Consider the following 23467-nt stretch of genomic DNA (forward strand, 5'->3'; position numbering starts at 1 on the left):
AAAAAAAAGCCTATCATGATGCTGTAGTATGTATTCTTAAAGGATACTGGGATTAGTCATTTGTAAAAAATGAAATCTTAATATTTATATCCTAGATTATGGTTGTCAGTTCTAAAAAAACTCCTTGGGCTAACCCCACTTTTAAGATGATTCTGTGTTTCTTTCTTTCTCATTGAACCAGTCTTTACAGAACAAGGAGGATTTTCATGAATATATTCTACTACCTGGAAGAAAATGAAAAATCATTTTCTTTTTGCCATATTTACCAATTTGGAGATTACTGAAAATTCCCATACCTTATAGTTAATTTATAATTCTACTATTAAAGAGAAGAAAAATAAAGCCAAAAATGTTACTTGTTTTTAAAGTCCAAAGACTGCACTGTTCACACTACACCTTACTTTAAAATTTTCCATTATTAGGGTTTTAGGAAAAAGCATTTGATATTTTCACAGCTTAACCTCACCAGTAATAGATTTGAGGGCTAAGGTTTATATACAATGACCTAGCAAATATTTTTAGCTACACCCTGAATTATCCTTCAGTTGTAAAATCACTGAAGTTTTTTTATGCACATAACAAATTAACACAAGTTATGCACATAAAAATACTTCTCAGATCCCAAGTGAACAAAAGGGCTCCCTCTTCTTGCTCAGTAGTCTTTATATAATATTGTGGAGCAAAACCCTCCCACAAATCCACAATTATTATCAGCTTGCAAACTTTTACTTTGTGTAAAAGTTTGTATAGTCCTAACATTAAGCCATCTGGACAAAATATTTACAAAAAATACAATCATTAATATGAGAACCTTTAAAATTATTACCTTGAAAGCCAAAAATCAGTGACATTCCTTAAAAACTGTTCATTATACTTTATAAAAATAACAAAGAATCAAAGGCAAAAGTAAAACTCTGGATTTTACCCCAATGCCTTCCAAAAGTTGCCTATGACTAGAATTTTGTTACAAAGACTTTCCTAATATCAAATCTCTGAGACCAATTCCCTAAACCATTCTATTCTAACATACTAAATTTTTAAGTACTAAGACTTCAGAGGATTCATTACAAAATGACCAACTAATATTTTAATACTATTTATGAACAAGTATAAATGCATCTTAAAAAGCAATCAGAATACTACTCTAGGCCTTTAGGTAGGTCCAACTACTTTTCAACACTTGGTTTAAAAAGTAGAAAGTTAAAAATCAGCAAATGGAAGATCAAAAGTTTATTTACTACCTGCATACAAAAACATATTGCACATCAAACAATCAAAACCAAAAAGAAAAAAAAAAGAAAAAAAAGAAAAAAGGGAGAAAAAAGAAAAGATACTCTACTGAAGACTAACATGTAGTTTATACAGAATAAACCTTCTGGAAATTGATCTTTTCAGTAGTTCAGGTTATGTCTGAATGGACATGACTAATTCAGCTTAGTGTTTTAACTAAAGCTATGTTTGATTTTTTAAATACTGTACACTTTAATAAATAAACCAAACAAAGCCTCAATGTAGAACAGTCACTGCCAATAACACCCAGTGTCCCTGCAGATGAGTGTTTAACAAATGTATTCCAGTGGTCTGCAGATTTTCCTCTACAATACAGCATTTTAAAAACACATTAAAACAGACCAGTTTCCAGACTAAAACTAATGAAGAAATTACAATTCAGTGCAAAATATCTTAGACTGCATTTCATTCTAGTTTTCCTCAGGTGAAGAAGTGGTTGCATATTATTAAAAATGTAACAAAAGCAGCTAATGCTTTCATAAAGAATATTAGGTTAGGGATCCCACCCCACCCACCTCCCCCCCATCTCTGCCATATTTTGAAAACAAAATAACATTTCCTATAGCCAGCAACTTTTTTTAATGTTACATATACTATTCTCAAGGCACATCTGATGATATATAACACAGTAGGTGTCAAAGTATGTTTAACATATGATTTCTTCAGGATCCCTCCCCTTTCTGAATTCCAAATGGAGGAACTGAAAGTGCGATGGAAAGACTGGCGATCCATATTCTATCTTTGGCAAGCTTGTACAAGCACTATTGTAAAATGTAATGTAAAAGAACTGTAAACTAGGAACTTCTTCAGTTTATGAAACACCATTCAGGACTGCTGCATCTTGAGTATTTTCTTCTTTTAAGGTATTAATCTTTTCTTCTCCTGGAGTACGCTGTAGCTTAGAAATTTCATCGCCAGAAGCACTAGTTGGGCCATTTATTGCCTTTTCTGAAGGACCATGCTCTTCAATCACATCTTTTGCCTGCCAAAGGGAGACAACTTTTTCAACTTCTTTATAAATAAAATCTATAACTGAGGAGGAAAATAACTACATAAACATCAATTAGCTAATAAATAATTTTAGTTTCACATACCACAATGATCTGAATTAAAACATTCTTAAAATTAAAAAAGAAAAAAAAAAAAACAAACCCCAATGTATTCCACCTCTCTGGGTCTTTCAACTCTTTATCTCTAGTAGCTAGCAGTACATAAGCCACAGGAAGAATCTGTACCTGTTTATTGAAAACTTGCACCTAATTTCATTTTAACCACTGGAAAACTCACCATATAAAAAGACATAAACAGTTAATACCCTAAGTAAGGCAAACAACCACCTATTTACTCACCTTTTTTGGAAACTCAAATTTACGTATCAAATCCCTTAAAATATTTCAAAGAATTAAAACAAAGGTCTTTATCCACCACTTGAAGAGGGTCTATTCAGCCTGTTGCTCCCCAAATTAAGGTTAACATTCTCTATGCCCAATATCTTTTACAAATGCTATTTCTAGTTCTAACTGAAAAGTATTTCAGGCTCAAGCATGCATATCTTCAGTTACCTGGGGCCAAAAACAAAATCAAGAGTAGTCTTTAACTAAAACATTACTGGTCTAGTTGGGGAAACAAGTGATCATACAAGTTAAGAAGTAAAAAATAAAACTAAACCATAACAAAAACAAAACCAAAAAAGCCAAAACCTACAGGTTAAATTCTCCTTACCATTTCTTTCTTGTTTTTAGCCAAAGTTTCCCTTGGGAGGTTTCTTTGTCTGCTCTGAGACTCAGCTCTAGAAATATAATCTGCAACTGTGACTGTTGAAGATGAGAAAAAAATTACAGGTGTTGAAAAAATATTTCTAAAGTTTATTTATGGATAAAGAGTAATTTTACTTTTAAAATAGACTAATGGTGGGTTACCCAATTTCAAAATTTTCTTAAGATGGGTACCACCTCCAACCAAAAATGAAATTTGAAAAATATGCCTGTGGTTTGGTGCTGACTATAGAATACTTCAAGCTGGATATAGAGGATGCCTAGATTAAAGTCCTCTTTCACAAGAATCCAGCCATTTGCTTCTGGTTAGTCTACAGTTGTGGGATAAGTTTGATATAAAATTCCACAACTAAGAATAGGAAATGCCACATTCTAAGCCCAGATAGTGTTTGCACTTATCATTTGGGGGGGGGGGGGAGGGAAAGGGTAAATTGGGTGCAGATCATGGTGTAGCATGCGTCAATATGAAATTTTCATCAAACATGTAATATTTAATAGTTCTGTTTTTTTTTAAAGCATAGTAAGATTTCCAAGTGTGTTTTATGGTTCCTTTTTAGTATTTCACACTAGAAACTGTTCTGAGTAATATAAAAAAATTCAAGCAAACTAAAGATTTGTCCACCATCTTAAAATGGGGACAATGATCATGGTGGAAAATGTCTACCCCTAATTCAGTAACTATCCCCTTTTCACATTTTGCCAATCTTTCAAGGGACTGACCTATTTGCAATGGTGGTAGGGATTGGGGAAAAGAAGGGAAAAGACTAAACAAAACTAACACCCTACCAGCAACCCAATGGCAACAAACTACCTCTGGTCTGCTGGGACCGGCCTCATTTTAAACCTCAGAACTTTCTCTTCAAGGACTTGCAACTTAGAATTCACTGATTTGAAGAAATATCAAAATAATCAGTCTCTTCCTTTCAAAGAATTTGTTTTCTCTCAGAAACTGATGAAGAAAAATCCCTGATTATGTAAAATATGGTATAAATTATGGGAGCAAGTAAATTATGTAAGAATTAAAACTTCGATAAACTTAATATGTCACTACATACACTGGAGAACTAATCCATTAAGTTCAAATTACATAAATCATTTTAATATAAGACTGGACTGTATTTACATTTCTCTTAGTTATGCATTAAAATGCTAACACCTTTATAAGATTCACGAATTTCTAGAATTATTATATGAATCTTTTTAAATCTCAAGGAAACAACTTAATTCAGAACTAATAAACATCTTTAGAAACACCACTAAAAGATGTTTCATGTCTTAGACTGTTTCCCTCTATAAGAAACTCAATATGCTCATTTTGGAGTTTTATAAATCATTATTTAAATTCACTGTAAATGAATCTATGGATAAATTTAATAGTTTCCGAAACTGGGGAGAGGGATCAAACCCACTTCTTTATTATGTCTACATATATGGAAGCACAAGCATCCTAGAAAGTATTGTAGTTTGGAGAGCACCATAATGAATTCATACTGTTTCCATGGTTCAGGCTTCAGTGACACCAGGAAGAACTCAGCTACCTGGAAACCTTGATGCACAGGCGCACACACTGCTAAATCTGAACTTATGGTAATTCTTAGAACGTTCGCCCACTATACAGACATAGAACTTTGATACAGTTTATCAATTAATAGGCACTTAGCTGGAAAGGTAAAAACCAGTGCCCATCCTCCACCAAACAGAGGTAAAATTAAAAATAACCTGTTGATTCAGAGAAAAACCTGTTTATAGCCAGATAATAGTCTGTTTATATGCCTCATAATGCAAGCCACTTAAAAGTTCAAAACAGATAAGCACTTATATAGGAAAAAAATTGAAGCAATTTGTGTGGCATAATTTGGTCTCCAGAATTTCCTCTAAGGGATCCAAAATTAATCAGTTGTACACCAGTACACTGTTGCACTTTGCTAAGTACAGTAAGTACTCATTGCTTAATACTAAAGGCAACAAGAAATTTTAAGTAAATAAGAACAAATTAAATAACTATTTATTTCCAAGAATGCTGACATTAACTTTTAGATACCCTAGAACTGCTGCCAGAGCCAAAGGAGAAAATGATGTGTTTGTTCCACCTATCCTATCTTCTGGGGGTGTGGGTATGTGTGTGTGTTGGGGCAGGATGAGAAAGGCAATGAGTTCTAAAGAGGAAATCAGTACTTCCAAAAAACAGAGTAAAAACAGGAATAAATGCAGTAGAGAACACAAATCACTGTCAAATTATTTAAAACTCCAATTACTCAAGTTCTGATTAATACCATGCAGAAATCTCTTCCTCTTCTTTATCAAAGCCTTTTATGTTATTCTATGTCCTTTGACTTAGTAATGAACCACCATCTACCTAGTTACTAAATTATGTTTTAATTTATCCTATCTCAAGCCCATACTAGTAACTTAAATTTCCTTATTTATAAAGTATGGCCAGAAACTGGTATTCACTGCTATGCCAGCTTCAAAAACACAAACTAAATACAATCTCTTCATCCCAAAGATATTTCTAACACTAAAGAGAGAGAAAAGAAGATAAAAAAAAATAAGAAACATTTCCTCAAAACCTATTGTGACAGTATTTAATGTCTTGTAAATTTACAACTATCGCTAAAACATGAACTTTTTTTTTCCCCCTAAGAATGGGAACTAATCCCCTTAATCAGTTTTCTCACATGTCTCGACAACCACTAAATTTAAAATACTAAATAAAGATACTAGAATTTATATTCTTTATTTGGGGGAAAACACAAGAATTTGCTTTGGAAAGAATGCAAAATTGATTAGTTTAACAAAAGGGATTTATTTCTGGTGCACACAATTTCTCCACTGTGAATATACATGTGATTCTCTGTACACAAGAAATGGAATTATGTTCAAGATAGTATAGACACAGCAAACAAATTTCTTTTAAGTTACTAAAAACTATATCTACTTAAATTAACATTCTAAAACTAAGTAAGTACTATTAATTTGAATAGTTAGTAGGTGTAGGGGAAAAGGCATCACACTACAATAAACAAAAACATAACATGCATTCCTCTTAATAGGAAAAAGACACTTTCAAGTATTTTTCTCATTTATACTTTTTAAACTGTGGGTACTAGAACCCCCACAAAAATGAGGTGCTGAATCCCGATACAGTAGCAGGCACCATGCAAAAGCTGTCCAGTTTTGCCAATCATCCAAAATCACAAGCTACAACATAGTCCCTGGGATGGCAGGTCCCAACTCAAATGTGCAGAATCTGCCAAGTGGACAAAATAATGGTCTTTTCAACAGTATTTTCATGTAAAAAAATTGAGACACAACATTAGTTCAATTAGACAGGTTACATTACGGTGTGAAGGAAGAATGCATTTTCTTAATAGTAGTCTTATTAGTTGAGAAAACAATTTATGCAATGCACATCTTGAATGTATATACACACATGTGTACATGTTAAGTATAATATATTTAGAAAGCAGACACATGACATTTTTTTTTCATGCTTATGACCTGGTGGTGTCAACAGGTCCACTCAAGTTACCTGGCTGTCTATCTTCTGCCTGACCCCTGAAACGACGCCTGCGGCTACGATTGCGTCGCTGGGGTTTTTTTTCACTATCATCTGTAATTGCAAAGTTCACCATGAAACTATTCTGACAAAAACAATGCAAAAAACAAAGCAAAAAAAAAAAAATTTCTTGCCTTCAAAGATTTAAGGGGAAAGAACCTTTTAATTAAACAGGAAAGATAAAACAATACATGCTATTCACAGGAAAAATACTTTTGTAGTTTTAAACATTCCTACTAGATTAACAGATGGAATTATCATCCAGAAATTAAGAGGGTTTTTAACTCTTGATAAACAAACTCTAAGACTTAATTTATCATTCAGGAATAAAATTTTCCTCTCCAACAGAGTTTAGTTTTTACCAAAGTTAATGACATTTTAGCGCTTTGGAAATCAATGCCTACAAAGTATACACACTTTCATTAGTGTCATTTATAATAATACTTAAAGAGGCAAGATGAAAGCCCAATTCTGGCTTAGAAGATTGAGAGTATTAAGTGCCCTGCAGTTTGAATATCTGTATTGTTTTAATGGCATCAAAGGGCACTTTAATAAACCCTCCCAGTTTCAAACAGTTTGGCTATACAAATCTGAAAACTAGACATTTAAGACAGACACAAAGCCATCTACCTACTTGAACACTAGGAAAAATTCAATTTGTGAATTGCATATTTTTTTAAAGGCATCATATATTAACAATAGTATACAGTAATATAAATCTTTTCCCTAAATGCTTACATACCTAGCCCATTTTCATTAACTGAAGCTGTATCGGATTCAGTCATCCCATCCATCAGAACAGCATCTTCATCAGTCCTTCGTCTACGAGACCGCCTACGACGGTTAGTACTGTGATGAGATTCGCTGGCATCAGTGTCTGCAGTCTGATCTGATTCTGTATTATCAAGTAAGCTGTATGGATTGCTGTCTGGATCTTTGAGCACTAAATGCATGTCAGAGGCAAGAAATATTTGTTTAAGAGAGCTGCAGTTATTAGGAATGTTTTGACCTATATTGAACTATATCAATTAATAATAAACTTCAATTTTCCCCCAATAAAAATACATCCTCTGTCTTCAGACAAAATGTTTTCTGTATCACTATTTTACCTGAAAAATAACAAATATGAAAAAACTTTAAACGGTGATGAAAAATTAAAACAGAAAATGAGTGAACACCTTGGCTTTCTACCATTTCTCTTTGACTTGTCTTAAAAACGTATTAGGAACTAATATACATGTTACTTTTTACATTCACATACCTAGCTAATTCTGTACAGAGGCTAAAGAAACAAAAATGAAAACAAATATTCAGCTAATATATTTCCAAATAATACGCAACATCTGCACTCTATAGAACAGAAATTTATTATTACAAACTGAAGCAAGCAAAAGTCTATACAAAAAAAGGCAAACTAAAAAGTTTGAAATTCTAACTGGTTATAGGAAAATGTGGGAATGAATGCTGACTAGTACTCCCATCTCCAGAAACAAAGAGTACAGGTGGGATATGGTAGGGTAAGAGTGGGAAAGGAAAGGTTTGTAAGACATAAATTATACGGGAAAAAAAATACCCATCTTACCTATGTGCATTATTGCTTCCAGCAATCAAATTATAGAAGAAATTCACCTAATCACGATTTTTCCTAAGTTTCCTTTGGTAACAGCTAGCAAACTAGCATCTTTGCAAAAGACACTAAGTTTATCCATTAATCATAAACACTAGGTAAAGTACATTTACTTTGAAATTCAGCAAACTATAATGTTAAACCTTGGTAACAGTGAGCAATGTTCTAAAATATAAAAACTATTTCCCTAAAGTCTATAAAATGAACTTAGGACTTAAAGATTATCACTAGAAGTAGAGAGTACTTTTTTAAAAGTTCTTTAAAAAATGTGATTTGATTCACTTTTTTAAAAAAATTAAGAGTGGTTTTCCTACAAATGCTATGCAATAATTGTTATGGTTATATCCCTGATATAATCTAATCCTTGACAATCTTTCCCCAACTCATTATGCTAAGCAAGAACATTCTGTCAACTCCTACACCACCGCTTAAGTTATAGCATTTAAATTTTCAATGAGTAAAAGGTTTCTTATAGTATCTCAAATCTCAGTCTTCTAGACACTCCTCTTTACAGGTGAACTCCTCAAACAATAAAAGATTTTTTAAAAAGGTGATTTCACAGTTTTTTCCTGTTCCAAAGTGGTGGAGTAGCAACAAATGCTTTTCAGTTGTACACAACAGGTATTTAGATCTCTCTATACATTAGAATTATCTGGGTCTCTCTGGGAAACAGAAATATATAACCCAAAAAATTCTAGAGGGGGAAAAACATTCTAATTACCTAAGTGTCCAAAGTCTGAACATCTGACCAATGAAACAGAGAAATCAGCTCCAACTAAAATTACTCTGATCTGAATATTCTGGCTAAACTTTCACTAAGAGACACTCTATAGTGCCTTTCCTTATGTTGTAGTTGCGTGTGTGTGTATGCATGCATATATATATATTCTACTGTTTTCCTGAGACAGTTAAGCAAAAAGAGAAACTTCCAAAAATGGGGGGTGGGAGTCCTGGGAAATGAATTAACTTTTATGAAATTATACTGTTTACAAAGAAAAGATTCTGACAGAGTATATAAAAGACTACCAGAACTGATGGAAGATTTGCCACCACGTGGTCCACCACGACCTCGACCCCCTGAAACACTTCTGCCTCTTCCTCCTGGGCGTCTCCTGCTGTCACGCTGATGCCGACTCTCTCGGTCATCTTCTCCCGCCAGTGACCAATCACTCAGCTCATCTTTACGCTCAGATTCAGTTTCAGATGGGTTAGACAGCTCAGAGTTTGTACCTTGGGAAAGAAGAGAACATAAGCATACTATATTTCTATTTTAAAAAAGGAGTGAAATTTTTCAAAGAATTTCTTGCAAATCATTGTTTAAATAACACTGATATATGAAAATGCATTTAATACAGAAAATATTTTTAAAAATTTTTTCCCACTTTTATGTCTTTAACAAATTGCTAGTATAATTAAAAAAAAAAAACACTATCCAAGTATTTAAAAGCCAATTTAATGATATTTAGAAAAATGAGTAACAATTGTATTGTATATTCTATCACTTGATTCTAAGGAGCATTTTTTTCCCCACATTTAACAGCTCTGAAATCAGGATATTTCTTACAATTGATTATCTCATAAACTGGGAGTGCATTTTTAGTGACTGTACATAAAATTTATCTCTTTTGCACAATAATGTCTTAAGTTAGAACAACACAATGTTTCAAATCACTGAACAAATTTTAGGTTGCTCTGGGTGAAGAAAATTTCAACATGACAATAAGAGATGAAGCCATTACCAGTGAGAGAAAAATTCAGCATAACTTTGAAAGTTAACTACAGACTATTTCTAACATCCCAATGACTGAATTTAATACTTTTAAAAAATGTAAACACCACAAAGATTCTATAAAAGCCTACAATATCATATAATATCACAATTTATGTGTCAGATTTATATGACCCAATCACTAACATACTCATTTCCACTTCTCTGTTAGTTCTGGGATGGTGCTTTTTTATCCTTTCATCATAGAGATATCCTATGCTTTTCAGAAGTTCATTTTACAAAAGACTTACACTAGTATCTGTTTTCACAAACCAAAAGAAATCCAAAGAGGATTTTCACTTTTAAGGGAAAAAAAAGGGCACGAAGAGAAAATAGCCTTCAGTATTCGCTTTGCAGCAAGCCACTGCAATTAAAAGAGGCAGCAAGCAGAGCAAGCAGTGAGAGCAGCATCCCCCAGCTCCTGCTTCAAGAACTAAACTCAGCATCTCAGCATCAAGCTGACATATCTTTGAACCATATTGGTGAGCATCTGTGCTTTATTTTATTTCCTGCATCTATTAGCAAGATGTGTCCTAAAGTAATTGCTTCTTCACTTTATGCCATTTCAGCTTACAAAGGTCTTCCAGGAAAACTACTTTCTGATAATGTGGGAAACTATATGTGCAAATCTATCTCCATAAAATTAAAAGCCCAGTTCAATGTCTGTAGCTTTAGACCAATTTAACGGAAAACAGACATCTCCCCTCATTTCCTTAAAATTAATGTAAAATTAATAAAGTATTGCCATGTGTTGTTTTCTTTTTCCAATGTGGATTTACTTCCACATTGGTTTACAGTAAAGGGGTGCTCTCTTATACCTCTAAATGCCCACGGAAGCCTAGGAATGCACATATCAATTTTCTCCTGAATTAATTTACCACGTGATTATGAAGTTCTTATGCTAAACTCTCAAATATGAACAATTTCAAGATAAACTAAAAATACCCTATATTTAACTCCATAGTCATTTAATGATAAAAGCAAAATACAAGAGCTCTTCAAGGACTAAAATGTAAAGTTGAACAAAGCCTACCAACTTCCTTTCTCCTTTAAAGAGGACTCTTCTTTTTTCTCCATATACCATATAGATGTAGCTAGTAATGAATGGATTAATTTAAGAAAAATGTAGCAAGTTTCTAGTACTGACATTTGCATCTTTGTTAAGATGAGTCTCATATTAGAAAATGAATCAAAACACTTATTTTTCCAAAAGATAAGAAAGAATTTTGTTAACTGATGTCATGGTTTGGAGGAATAAGGGTAATGTATCATTTCATGAGTAGTTTAAAACAAAACAAACAAAAAAGCCTTGGGAATTATAAAAACTTCTGTTGAATTTATTTACAAACCTACATACCCTGCCTGAAAACATTACCAAATTTTGAGGTTAAATGAGTATCTCATTTTAAAAGGTTTTAACAAAAGTTCCTATCAAATTATCTTTAAAAATACAGTGCAGTATTTAACTCAATATCATGAGCAAAAAATTTTCATAGTTTTAATTTAAATCTAGCATTCAAGATGCTTATAGAAGGTATCTAAAATCATAAATAGGTTTCAGGAGATAAAGACAACTATTAATGTCAAAAAAAAAAAAAAGGCTAATGAACTGCTAAGTTCTCCATTTTCTTCATATTAAACATTTCTGAGATGGCAAAAGGAACTTTGCAAATGCAATTAAGGTTAAGGAAACAGGTTTGGGGATTATTCTAGACTATTCAGGTAAGGCCAATTTAATCACATGAATATTAAAAAAAGAGAGAACCATTCTCAACTATGGAGAACCAGAGAGGTGGCTGAATAAGGACTCTCTGTAATCTGTTGTTGTTTAGTTGTTAAGTCAAGTCCGGTTCTTCTGTGACCCCATGGATTGTAGCCCACCAGGCTCCTCTGTCCATGGGATTTCTTAGGCAAGAACACTGGAGTGAGTTGCCACTTCCTTCTCCAGGGGATCTTCCTGACCAAGGGATTGAACCCATGTCTCCTGCATTGGCAGGAGAATTCTTCACCACTGAGCCACCAGGAAAGCCCATCTACCTGTAATTATTGGCTTTTTAAGATGGAGGAGGGAGGACCTAAGCTGAGGCTGGAAGTATCAAGGGAACAGATTTTTTCCTAGAGCCTCCAAAAGGGAATACAGACATGCCAACACTTAGATTTCAGCCCAGTGACATTCATGTCAGATTTCTGACCTATAAAACCATAGGACAACAGTACTGTTAAAGGCTTTGAATTTTTAATTTGCTGTATAATCAACAGAAAACTAATAATCTGTTGAAGTCATCACAATCATTCCAATCTCAATTTTGTAAAATACAAATTCTTGAATCCAGAAATTAGGGAGGGGGCTACAAGAAATAATGATCCATAAAACCAATCCAATTTGTAATAGCTCCAACAAATGAAAATTGTTTTCAACAGAATATTAAATCAGATTTCCCTAAAACTTCTAAAATCACCTTATGAAGATGGTTAACATTCTTTTAAATGAACATGTATGCTGAACTTAACATTAACAGCTAAAGTACCACATTTTATCAAATCTGCCATGCCATCCATTGTAAGTCACAATATTTTTTGTGCCACTTAAGAAAATCCTGCCAATTACAGTTCTAAGACAGCATCCATTGTAAAACACATCGTAAGTTCAGAGATGTTAAATTCAGAAAATGTTTCTTATATAGATTATATATATATTCATCACCTAAAAAATCTTCTGCCATTAAGTAGACAACAACATCTGTAACCAAATTCAAATAATTTTTATTTCTCTGGAGCCCATTTAAGTTCAACAGCTATTTCAGAAAATACAATGTTACTCGTTCAAAAAGACTCAGAGGTAAGAGTGCCATCTACTGAACAGTTTGCATAGAGTTCTTCAATCCAAATGTTATTCCTCTACCTTCTCATTTAAATTTATTATCTACTGTCAACAAAAGCATTTTGCCAAAGAGGGACCTCTCATCAATAAGCTGACTTCCCAGAGGCTTATAAAATTCTTGGATGAATTCATCAACCAAAAAACCAAATCTGATTATTTGCACTAGTAACCTGTACATCTAAAATCATTCAGTTGTACTTAATCTCTATTTAATTACTATCTTTTGTGTTAAATGTTTTGAGGACTGCAATTCTCAATCCTTTACATACCAAACACATTAACTGGAATTTTTCTTTTCAGGTTACAATACAAGGTTAACTTTAAAATAATGAAAAAGCAGGAAGGGAAAATTACCATTCAACTCTACAACAAATGAAATATAGTACCAAACTGACTCTGACATCGTTAGATGATCCTTCAAACATGAAATATGGATGTGGAATCTGTACACTATAAGCTTTCATGTATTTCTTCCCTAAATGCCTTCTATTCTGGAAAACGCTTATGAAATATTTTCCCAAAGCAGTTTGGATGAGCATAGGGGAGTAGAGAAGAGAGAAGAGGAGAGAGAAGGGAACACAAAAATCAGGTCACTGCTAAGATCCAAGTCCAAATGCAGAAAAATGGAACAACTCCAAAGCTGAAGAAGAAGTAAGAAATTTAGGATTAGAAAATTGTTGACCATCACCATCCACTGGCCCCTTCCTACATGGGTTAAGTCTGATCTTCAAAGTGAAATGTATTTTAGAAAAATGTTCATTTATGTTAATTAAGTTCTAACTTTTAAAGCCCTCATACTATTGAAATCCTGTATTTCACAAAATAACTGCAGATGTGAGATATTAATATTCAAAACTACTAAGTGAACCAATATAGTATATTTTAAAAACTAGTACAGATTTGCTACATATAAACACAGCACAGTGACTAGTGTATTTTTTACTTTTCCTTTTCCTAAAGGGTAAGCAAAAGGTAAATCCTAGTAGTATCACCACCATCACCAGGTTTTTATTGGAAAATGTATATAATTGTACAAGGTAAGTATCTGAGAAAACCAGTTGTATATATATTTAAATATTTAGAATAAACATGATCATGAGCTATAAATTTAACAAAAACATGTTTCATTTCGTTACATAGCTACTTGAACACTACAAATCTTGTACAGTCATTAATATAAAATACAGTCACTACTATTAAAACGTGTACCTTAGAACTATCTCCTACCCTCAAAACCAAGATAAACTGATGAACTGAACAACAATAACCAAAATGTACTGGAGCACCTAAACTACAACTACTACCAAAAAGAAAAAATTTTTTTACCATAACCGGAGGTGTAATTAGGGCCCCGACGACCTCTGCCTCTTCCACTATAAGACCTAGAACCTTGTACAGAAGAGACGGTACTTTCATCAGTGGCATATCCTTTCTCTTTTTCAGGCCCTCTGGTGGAAGAAGGTCTGAAACCCATACCAATCTGTCGAAGTTGTTCATCAATCTGTAGTCGTTCCATTCTTAGCTGTTCTACTTCCTATAATGAAAATGAAAAAGGATAAATCTTACATGTATTTCTTTTTTCTTCTTAAAGCCTAGAGTTGAGCTATAGTCTGGTCCTACCACTGAACGCAGCTGTGATCTTGGGCAGTTATTTGGCAATGTAGACTGTATTCCTAGTGAACATAATTTACAAGGTCAATTCAACAAGCATTTACTAAATGCCTTAGCATCATGTGCCAACCATGCTAAGTACTACAGGTATACATATAAAAAAGACAAGGACTCTTCTCCTTCAGGGGAATGTTTACAGATGAGCATTAAAATAACCTAGGGGATGGTTAACAGACAACTGCTGAAATAACCTATTTTAATAGCTAATTATCAGACCTAGTCTTTAAGGAGTATCAAACTCTGCTAAATGAGGTAAAGTACCACCTATGACAGGTATTACTAATAAACTACTTTCCTATCAAAATAGTGACAACTGAGTTGTGGCCTAGCTGAACTGGTAGACTTGGTCATTCAGAGATTGAGGTCATTACAGAATGTGAAAGTAAGGTGTCTATGGAGAAAGCTCTTGGCTAAAAAGCAGTAGAGTACTGCAAAGACAAGTTTTTCAAAGAAAGGAAGGACTTAATCAAGGGTGCTTTGAAAATATTAACATAACAATGATCTGAGTGACTAAAAGGAAAACATAACTAGAGACAGCAGTTCAAGTACCATAAACAACAAAAACACAGCAGGAATAAGAAGAATAAAAAATGACAATTCCAACTTACAATAATTTATAGGACATTTCTTTTCCAAAACCTTTTCTCTTTATTAACCCAGATAGACTAAACAACAATGGTTAAGAGTTATCAAATGATATATATGGAGGTAGTTCATGTGATTCAGAGAGTACCAGTAACCATCAGGTGTCAACTCTGCTAAGTGCTACAGGTATACAATATAAAAAAGACATGTACTCATCTCCTTCAAGGGAACGTTTATAGATGAGCATTAGTAACCAAGAAAGTCCACATCATTCCCGATTCTCTCTCCTATTTGTAACAAATGTTAAGAGTGGTCATGTCTTAAACAGAAGGAAAGAAATATAAACGTTCAGAGGGAATGAGGCCAATCATTTTACAATGGCAAAGGACCTTTTAATATTCTCACACAGAAAGCAAAAAAAAGGGAAATATGAAGCTGAATTAACAAAAATTAAGATTTAAAAATTTACAATACTAATATAAAATTAAAGTTTAATGTGAGAAGGAACATGATATAAATATGAACACTATACAAACCTTTAGATAAGCAATATGATACTCTAAAAGCACTTGCACATTTCCAATGCTTTCTTTAGTGCCAACAAATACAAATGGAACCATTCCCTGTAAGAAAACACAACATCCCAATATTTAGTATTTATGTCCTCTAATTCAAGCAAATCTTTAAAGTAAATAAACCAACTTTCAAAGAAATTTTCCATCAAACTGGAATGAATTTACAGATTAGATGTATTTTTAGTAGTGCTTGCCTTAAAAACATAATAAAACACATTGGGCAGGTTATCCCTGTAATATATGCTCATATAGCAAAACTTTCAACATCTGTAGGTTGGAAGTACTTCGTGACCATTAACAGAAGTATCATGTACAAACGTTCACAGTGTAAAATAAAGAAATTACTGATATGGGCAAATAGTCACCTTAAGTTACTAAACCAAATGAAAGGATTAACCCTGACCTGTTTTACTTAGTTGAATTTCAAAAGGTGGTTTTAAAAAGTGAGAAGGAAGGGAAGTAAGATACCTAAATGATATTTGTTTTTGTTTTTTTTTTCTTTAAAGAAATAAACTTTCAGCTTCCTATTGGCTAAAGAAAATGAACAGTCTAAGGAAACTCACCCAATCACTTTCAATGTCCTTCACTTTCTTGATTTTATAGAATCATTCCTAACAGTTATTTAAATAACCTGGCTTAAGAACTTTGGGTTCTAAATACAGAAATAAGCGTGCCTTAACTTTTTATTCTATATAGGAAATCACTATGTGACTTATTTTCAAAATAATTTTTAAAAAATTTAATTAGTGAATTTTAGTATGGGAAATTAAAAAGAAGAAAGGCACTAGGGCAGGTGCTAAAGCTCCAGTACAGAGTACAGCTATCATGGAGCTGAAAGATGCAGTGACTCTAGAAGAAGTAATTCCAACTAGGAAGGTATGAACAAGGGACTCTACCTTAAGCTTAGGAAGTAAGAAAGCCTTGAGCTATCCTCAAGAATTCACATGCAGAAAACACAGGATGCAAAGTGAACAAAAGATAGGAGGGGAAAAAAAAGAGCTAGAAAGTTTTAATCCATAATGTAATTCTGGGACTATATTACTTACAGTCATTTTAAAGAAATATCCCAATTCTACAGTTGAGAAAAAAATGTGCTCAAAGTCATAAAATCGGCAATTAACCCAACAAATTTCGTATCCAGTTACTTAATTCCAAATAATATCCACTTGTTAACTGCCATAATATATGTTAAAGAAAAAGGTAAAGGGAATCACAATCTCAGAAAAGATACCAAATGCTCCTGTAATAATTTCACTGTAAAGTATTTGTGGAGGTGATGGAATTCTAGCTGAGCTATTTCAAATTCTAAAAGATGATGCTGTTAAATATGCCAGCAAAATTTGGAAAACTCAGCAGTGGCCACAGGACTGGCAAATGTCAGTTCTCATTTCTATCCCAAAGAGAGGCAATGCCAAAGAATGTTCAAACTATCGCACAATAGAAAAGGCAGAGGAACCAGAGATCAAATTGCCAACATCCGCTGGATCATGGAAAAAGCAAGAGAGTTTCAGAAAAACATCTATTTCTGCCTTATTGACTATGCCAAAGCCTTTGACTGTGTGGATCACAATAAACTGTGGGAAATTCTGAAAGAGATGGGAATACCCTTGAGAAATTGCATGCAGGTCAGGAAGCAATGGTTAGAACTGGACATGGAACAACAGACTGGTTCCAAATAGGAAAAGGAGTATGTCAAGGCTGTATATTGTCACCCTGTTTATTTAACTTATATGCAGAGTACATCATGAGAAATGCTGGGCTGGAAGAAACATAAGCTGGAATCAAGATTGCCGGGAGAAATACCAATAACCTCAGATATGCAGATGACACCACCCTTATGGCAGAAAGTGAAGAAGAACTAAAGAGCCTCTTGATAAAAGTGAAAGAGGAGAGTGAAAAAGTTGGCTTAAAGTTCAACATTCAGAAAACGAAGATCATGGCATCCGGTCCCATCACTTCATGGGAAATAGATGGGGAAACAGTGTCAGACTTTATTTTTTTGGGCTCCAAAATCACTGCAGATGGTGACTGCAGCCATGAAATTAAAAGACGCTTACTCCTTGGAAGTAAAGTTATGACCAACCTAGACAGCACATTCAAAAGCAGAGACATTACTTTGCCAACAAAGGTCCGTCTAGTCAAGGCTATTGTTTTTCCTGTGGTCATGTATGGATGTGAGTTGGGCTGTGAAGAAGGCTGAGCGCAGAAGAATTGATGCTTTTGAACTGTAGTGTTGAAGAAGACTCTTGAGAGTCCCTTGGACTGCAAGGAGATCCAACCAGTCCATTCTGAAGAAGACCAGTCCTGGGATTTCTTTGGAAGGAATGATGCTAAAGCTGAAACTCCAGTACTTTGGCTACCTCATGCGAAGAGTTGACTCATTGGAAAAGACTGATGCTGGGAGGGATTGGGGGGCAGGAGGAGAAGGGGGCGACAGAGGATGAGATGGCTGGATGGCATCACTGACTCGATGGACGTGAGTCTGAGTGAACTCTGGGAGTTGGTGACGGACAGAGAGGCCTGGCGTGCTGCGATTCATGGGGTCGCAAAAAGTCGGACACGTCTGAGCGACTGAACTGAACTGAAGTGAACACATTAGCAAAGTAATGCTCGAAATCCTCCAAGCAAGGCTTCAACAGTACATGAAACCAAGAACTACCAAATAGATGTTCAAACTGGATTTAGAAAAAGGCAGAAGAACCAGAGATCAAATTGCCAACATCTACTGGGTCACTAAAAAAGCAAGAGAATTCCAGAAAAACATCTACTGCTTCACTGACTACTCTAAAGCCTTTGACTGTGTGGATCACAATAAACTGTGGAAAATTCTTCAAGAGATGGGAATACCAGGCCACCTGACCTGCCTCCTGAGAAATCTGTATGCAGGTCAAAAAGCAAGTTAGAACCAGACATGGAACAATGGACTGGTTCAAAATTGGTAAAGGAATATGTCAAGGCTGTGTACTGTCACCCTGCTTATTTAACTTATATGCAGAATACATCGTGTGAAATTCCAGGCTGGATGAAGCACAAGCTGGAATCAAGATTGCCAGGAGAAATATCAATAACCTCATATATGCAGATAACACCACTCTTACGGCAGAAAGAGGAACTTTCAGAAAGTGAAGAGCCTCCTGATGAAAGTGAAAGAGGAGAGTGAAAAAGCTGGCTTAAAACTCAATATTCAAAAAACTAAGATCATAGCATCTGGTCCCATCACTTCATGGCAAATAGATGGGTAAACGATTTTAACAGCAAGAGACTTTATTTCTTGGGCTGCAAAATCAATGCAGATGGTGACTGCAGCCATGAAATTAAAAGATGCTTGCTCCTTGGAAGAAAAGCTATGACCAACCTAGACAGCATATTAAAAAGCAGAGACATTACTTTGTCAACAAAGGTCCGTCTTGTCAAAGCTATGGTTTTTCCAGTAGTCATGTATGGATGTTGAGAGTTGGACTATAAACAAAACTGGCGCTGAAGACTTGATGCTTTTGAAATGTGGTGTTGGAGAAGACTCTTGACAGTCCCTTAGACTGCAAGGAGATCCAATCAGTCCATCCTAAAGGAAATCAGCCCTGAATATTCATTGAAAGGATTGATGCTGAATGTAAAACTCCAATATTTTGGCCACCTGATGCAAAGAACTGACTCATCGGAAAATATGCTGATGCTGGAAAAGACTGAAGGCAGGAGAAGGGGAGGAACAGAAGATGAGATGGTTGGATGGCATCACCAACTCAGTGGACATGAGTTTGAGCAAGCTCTGGGAGTTGGTGATGGATGAACAGGGAAGCCTGGCATGCTGCAGTCCATGGGGTCGCAAAGAGTCAGATGCGACTAGTCGAACCGACCCCACATAAGCTATATCAACTTTCAGGTTTATTTTCACGTTCAATGCTTTGAAAATTAAAAGGTTCTGTTTATTTAGGCTTTTGACTTTTCTTTAAAATATTAAAAGATATAGCAAAACAAATGCATGCAAACCTACACAGCAACCAGATTAAAACTGAGCAGCATTGGTTTCTTTTATAGAAAGGCACAGTGTGCCCTCCCCTTCCTCTTTTTTATCCCAATCTGTTTGATAATTTACATAATCTACTTGGTGTCTTTTAGCATTTAAATTTCTTAATTCTGGCACAGAAATGGGAGGTAAAAATGACCAAAACTACAAAGTAAAGTGTACTAATTTATGAAGGACATCCTAAAAGAATCAGCTTGCAACAAGGTGGTAAATACTGGAAAGCAGCTAGGAATAAGTCAAGCTAAGGGAAGACTAGATATTACTATCAAGCTAAGATATTTATAATTGAGTCATTTAATGACCTTGCTCAGTAAACACCTTAATATTCAGACCAATTTTATCCAGGAGTTATAAGCCAAACTGTTATTGTTGTTTAGTTGTTAAGTCATGTCCAACTGTTTTGCAACGCCATGGGCTGTAGTCCACCGGGCTCCTCTGTCCATAGGATTTCCCAGGCAAAACTACTGGAATTGGTTGTCATTTCCTTCTCTGGGGCTTTTCCCAACCCAGGAATCAAACCTGCATATCCTGCATTGGCAAGCAGGTTCTTTACAACTGAATCACCAGGGAAGCCTTGTATGCCAAATGGGTCACCATTATTTTACACATTAAATACATCAACAGAGATGGTGTCAATTATAATAGTATGACACCCTTGATTTTAATGGGGTCATCACCAACCCTCCAGGTGGGTATGGTTGTTTGCTTAATATGAAGTTAAAATTACTTAAGGTTTACATCAATTTTTAAAGCTGTGTAGGATATAATCACAGAGAAGGCAATGGCACCCCACTCCAATACTTTTGCCTAGAAAATCCCATGGACGGAGGAGCCTGGTAGGCTGCAGTCCATGGGGTCACTAGAGTCGGACACGACTGAGCGACTTCACTTTCACTTTTCACTTTCATGCCCTGGAGAACGAAATGGCAACCCACTCCAGGACAATCCCAGGGACGGGGAAGCCTGGTGGGCTGCAGTCCATGGAGTTGCTAGAGTCGGACACGACTGAGCGACTTCACTTTCACTTTTCACTTTCATGCATTGGAGAAGGAAATGGCAACCCACTCCAGTGTTCTTGCCTGGAGAATCCCAAGGACGGGGAAGCCTAATGGGCTGCCGTCTATGGGGTCGCAGAATCGGACACGACTGAAGCGACTTAGCAGCAGCAGCAGCAGGATGTAATCAATCTACAAGTACTCATTTGCAAAACAGTCATTTGTTTTTATCACCACATTCTAACTAATTAAAAGAATCAAGGAAATGGTATCTTTCACTGGGACCTTTACAACATCCAATATATGGTGTGAGGCTGTTTATCTTAGCAAATATCTTCAGTTTCCTCCATGTGTCTCTTTAAAAACAAAAAACTTTGTCCAATAAGCAAACAAACTCCCCAGTTACCCACTGTGCAAAACTGAATAAGTTGTGAATGTACTGTTTTCTGGGAGATAATTTTGGGGGTGGGGGAGGGGGAAGTCTTTGCCTTATATTCAGACATGTAACTATATAGAGTTGACCACTAGAGCCACAAAGGTTAGTGATGCTTAAAGTGGTGGATAAGAAGTTTAAAAAAAAAAAGAAGTACAGTGGACAAGACATTAACAGGTAGCAAAAAGACTGAAAACAAATTTCAGAAAGTTGGCATCAGTTGCTGCTGCTAAGCCGCTTCAGTTGTGTCCGACTTTGTATGACCCCACAGACAGCAGCCCACCCAGATCCTCTGTCCCTGGGATTCTCCAGACAAGACTGCTGGAGTGGGTTCCCAGTTCCTTCTCCAATGCATGCACTCATGCTAAGTCACTTCAGTCGTGTCCGACTCTGTGCGACCCTATGGACAGCAGCCCACCAGGCTCCTCTGTCCACGGGAGTCTCTAGGCAAGAATACTGAAGGGGGTTGCCATTTCCTTCTCCAAAGGCATCAGAATGACCAGCAATGTTAAAGCTTAAAGATTTCATTTAAGAAATGGTCAGAGCTTACAAAAAAAAAAAAGTCAAAAACCTTTATTAAGAATTCCTTCACAGCCAACTGTTTTGTTTAGAGTACCAAATTCTTTATACTCTAAGTACAAAAAAAAAAAAAAAAAAAAAGAACTGATAAGATTATCAAACTAGAGTCTTTTTTAAATCAAAAATTGGCCTTTTTACTGAAGCACTGAGAAACAGAACTTGAAAAAAAAAATTTCACTGCAGAGGCAGAGTAGTTCACTGGATATAACTTTCTTAAAACAATTTTCAAAATATAAAAGAATGGGGGGGGTAGACACAGGCAAATTATGTTTTAAATACTTACATCTTCTCTAGGTAGTTTATTTTCATTGTCTCCTTCAATTCTCACCCGAACCACACCAGATTTGTCTACTATTTCTTGAATAACTTTGCCATTTTTCCCAATTACTTTTCCTTTAATAAGAGAAAACATATATAATAATAAATTAAAAACCAACACTGCTATCATTTCCACATCAGCCCAAATAATTTATGACTTGCTATCAAATTATAAAAACCAAGCAAAACTGCATCTTTTTATTCTCAAGTAACTCACCCTAACGACAACTGAGAAACATATCCTTGGTATGAAACCTCCTTCTCTTCAGTATGGCTAAGGTTGCTACTATTAACTGAGATCAAAAACTCTACTCACATGTAAGATATTTTCAAAGTCCAACTATTTTTTAATATGTTCTATACCATTTTTATATTTTTAAAATATCAAGTCCAACCCATTTATTCCAAAAGCTTGAATTATAGAAATGAAGGCAAAAAGAAAACTTTTATTTTGGTATTAATCACATCAATTTGTTTACATTTATGACATATTACATATATTATTATTAAAACAACTAACAATGTCATCAACCTGGCTTTTTAAAAGACAACTGTGACTTGAAGATTCTTTTTAAATGAATATTCTCTTCACTGAAATAAAATATTTACCTTTAACAAGTATTACATTTTACACCTATAAGTGTTTAAAGTACTTTAGAACTATACAACTACATACAAAATGTATATGGGTTGCTGTCTTCCTAGATATAAAATACTGTGAAATGACACAGAATTCAAATTATTTACCTTCTCCACACTTAACTTGTTAAGTCTGTCAAATAACAGAGTATCTGACAATTAGAGAAACTAAAAGGAGGATATGAAGATGCTCTTCACCTAGGGAACTCACTTTTTATAAAGCTAATATACACCCATAAAATAACAAAGCAATACTGGGTAGTGTTACCTGGTAACAGAAGTAAATGTTCCAGTAACCATTACTATAAATAGACGTATACTAAGTTAACAGTAACATCTTACTTGTTATTAAGTTCAAATCCTCAGTTAAAATGTTACACTATACCAGCAATCTATTTCCACAATAAATTAATTTTGGCTGAAACAGGTTATAATGTAAGTTCCTCCTACTGTATGCTTGACAGAACAGCTTCCAATAAAGAATAGATAGGGGGGAGGGGGACAAACAAGGGAATAATGGCAACAGTAAGCCAGTCAATACAACAGACGCTATTATAGGATTTTCAAACCTCCTTGCCCAATAACCCTAAATTTAAAGCAGCAGCAACTGAACAAGAGAAAAAACAAAATAGAGTAGGACAGGGAATTCACATGTTGCATGTCTTCTCAGAGCAGCCCTAGCAGCAGCATATAAAAGCAACCTTCATGTTAACACAGTGAAGCTCAAGCAGCAACTCCATCCTTGACC

At 34.9% G+C, this 23467-nt stretch overlaps 1 protein-coding gene across 5 annotated transcripts in view; it reads right to left on the reverse strand.

Moving 5' to 3' along the window:
- Nucleotides 1-1850: 1850 nt before the first annotated feature.
- FXR1 (FMR1 autosomal homolog 1) overlaps nt 1851-23467 on the reverse strand; it is a 68931-nt gene continuing 47314 nt past the window's right edge. The window contains exons 10-18 of one of the 5 annotated variants that reach the window (XM_006050992.4): nt 22046-22155; nt 15693-15779; nt 14377-14434; nt 14227-14289; nt 9278-9481; nt 7367-7567; nt 6598-6678; nt 3013-3104; nt 1851-2272 (exon numbers count right to left, since the gene is read on the reverse strand). In XM_006050992.4, coding sequence (XP_006051054.1) covers nt 2102-2272; nt 3013-3104; nt 6598-6678; nt 7367-7567; nt 9278-9481; nt 14227-14289; nt 14377-14434; nt 15693-15779; nt 22046-22155 — 1067 coding nt within the window. In that variant the 3' untranslated portion in view covers nt 1851-2101. Of the gene's footprint in view, nt 2273-3012; nt 3105-6597; nt 6679-7366; nt 7568-9277; nt 9482-14226; nt 14435-15692; nt 15780-22045; nt 22156-23467 lie in introns of all 5 variants that reach the window. The other 4 variants (XM_006050990.4, XM_006050993.4, XM_006050991.4 and 1 more) reach the window with 4 other exon arrangements.

The sequence above is a fragment of the Bubalus bubalis genome, chromosome 1 (assembly GCF_019923935.1).
Source record: "Bubalus bubalis isolate 160015118507 breed Murrah chromosome 1, NDDB_SH_1, whole genome shotgun sequence".
Taxonomy (NCBI): Eukaryota; Metazoa; Chordata; class Mammalia; order Artiodactyla; family Bovidae; genus Bubalus; species Bubalus bubalis.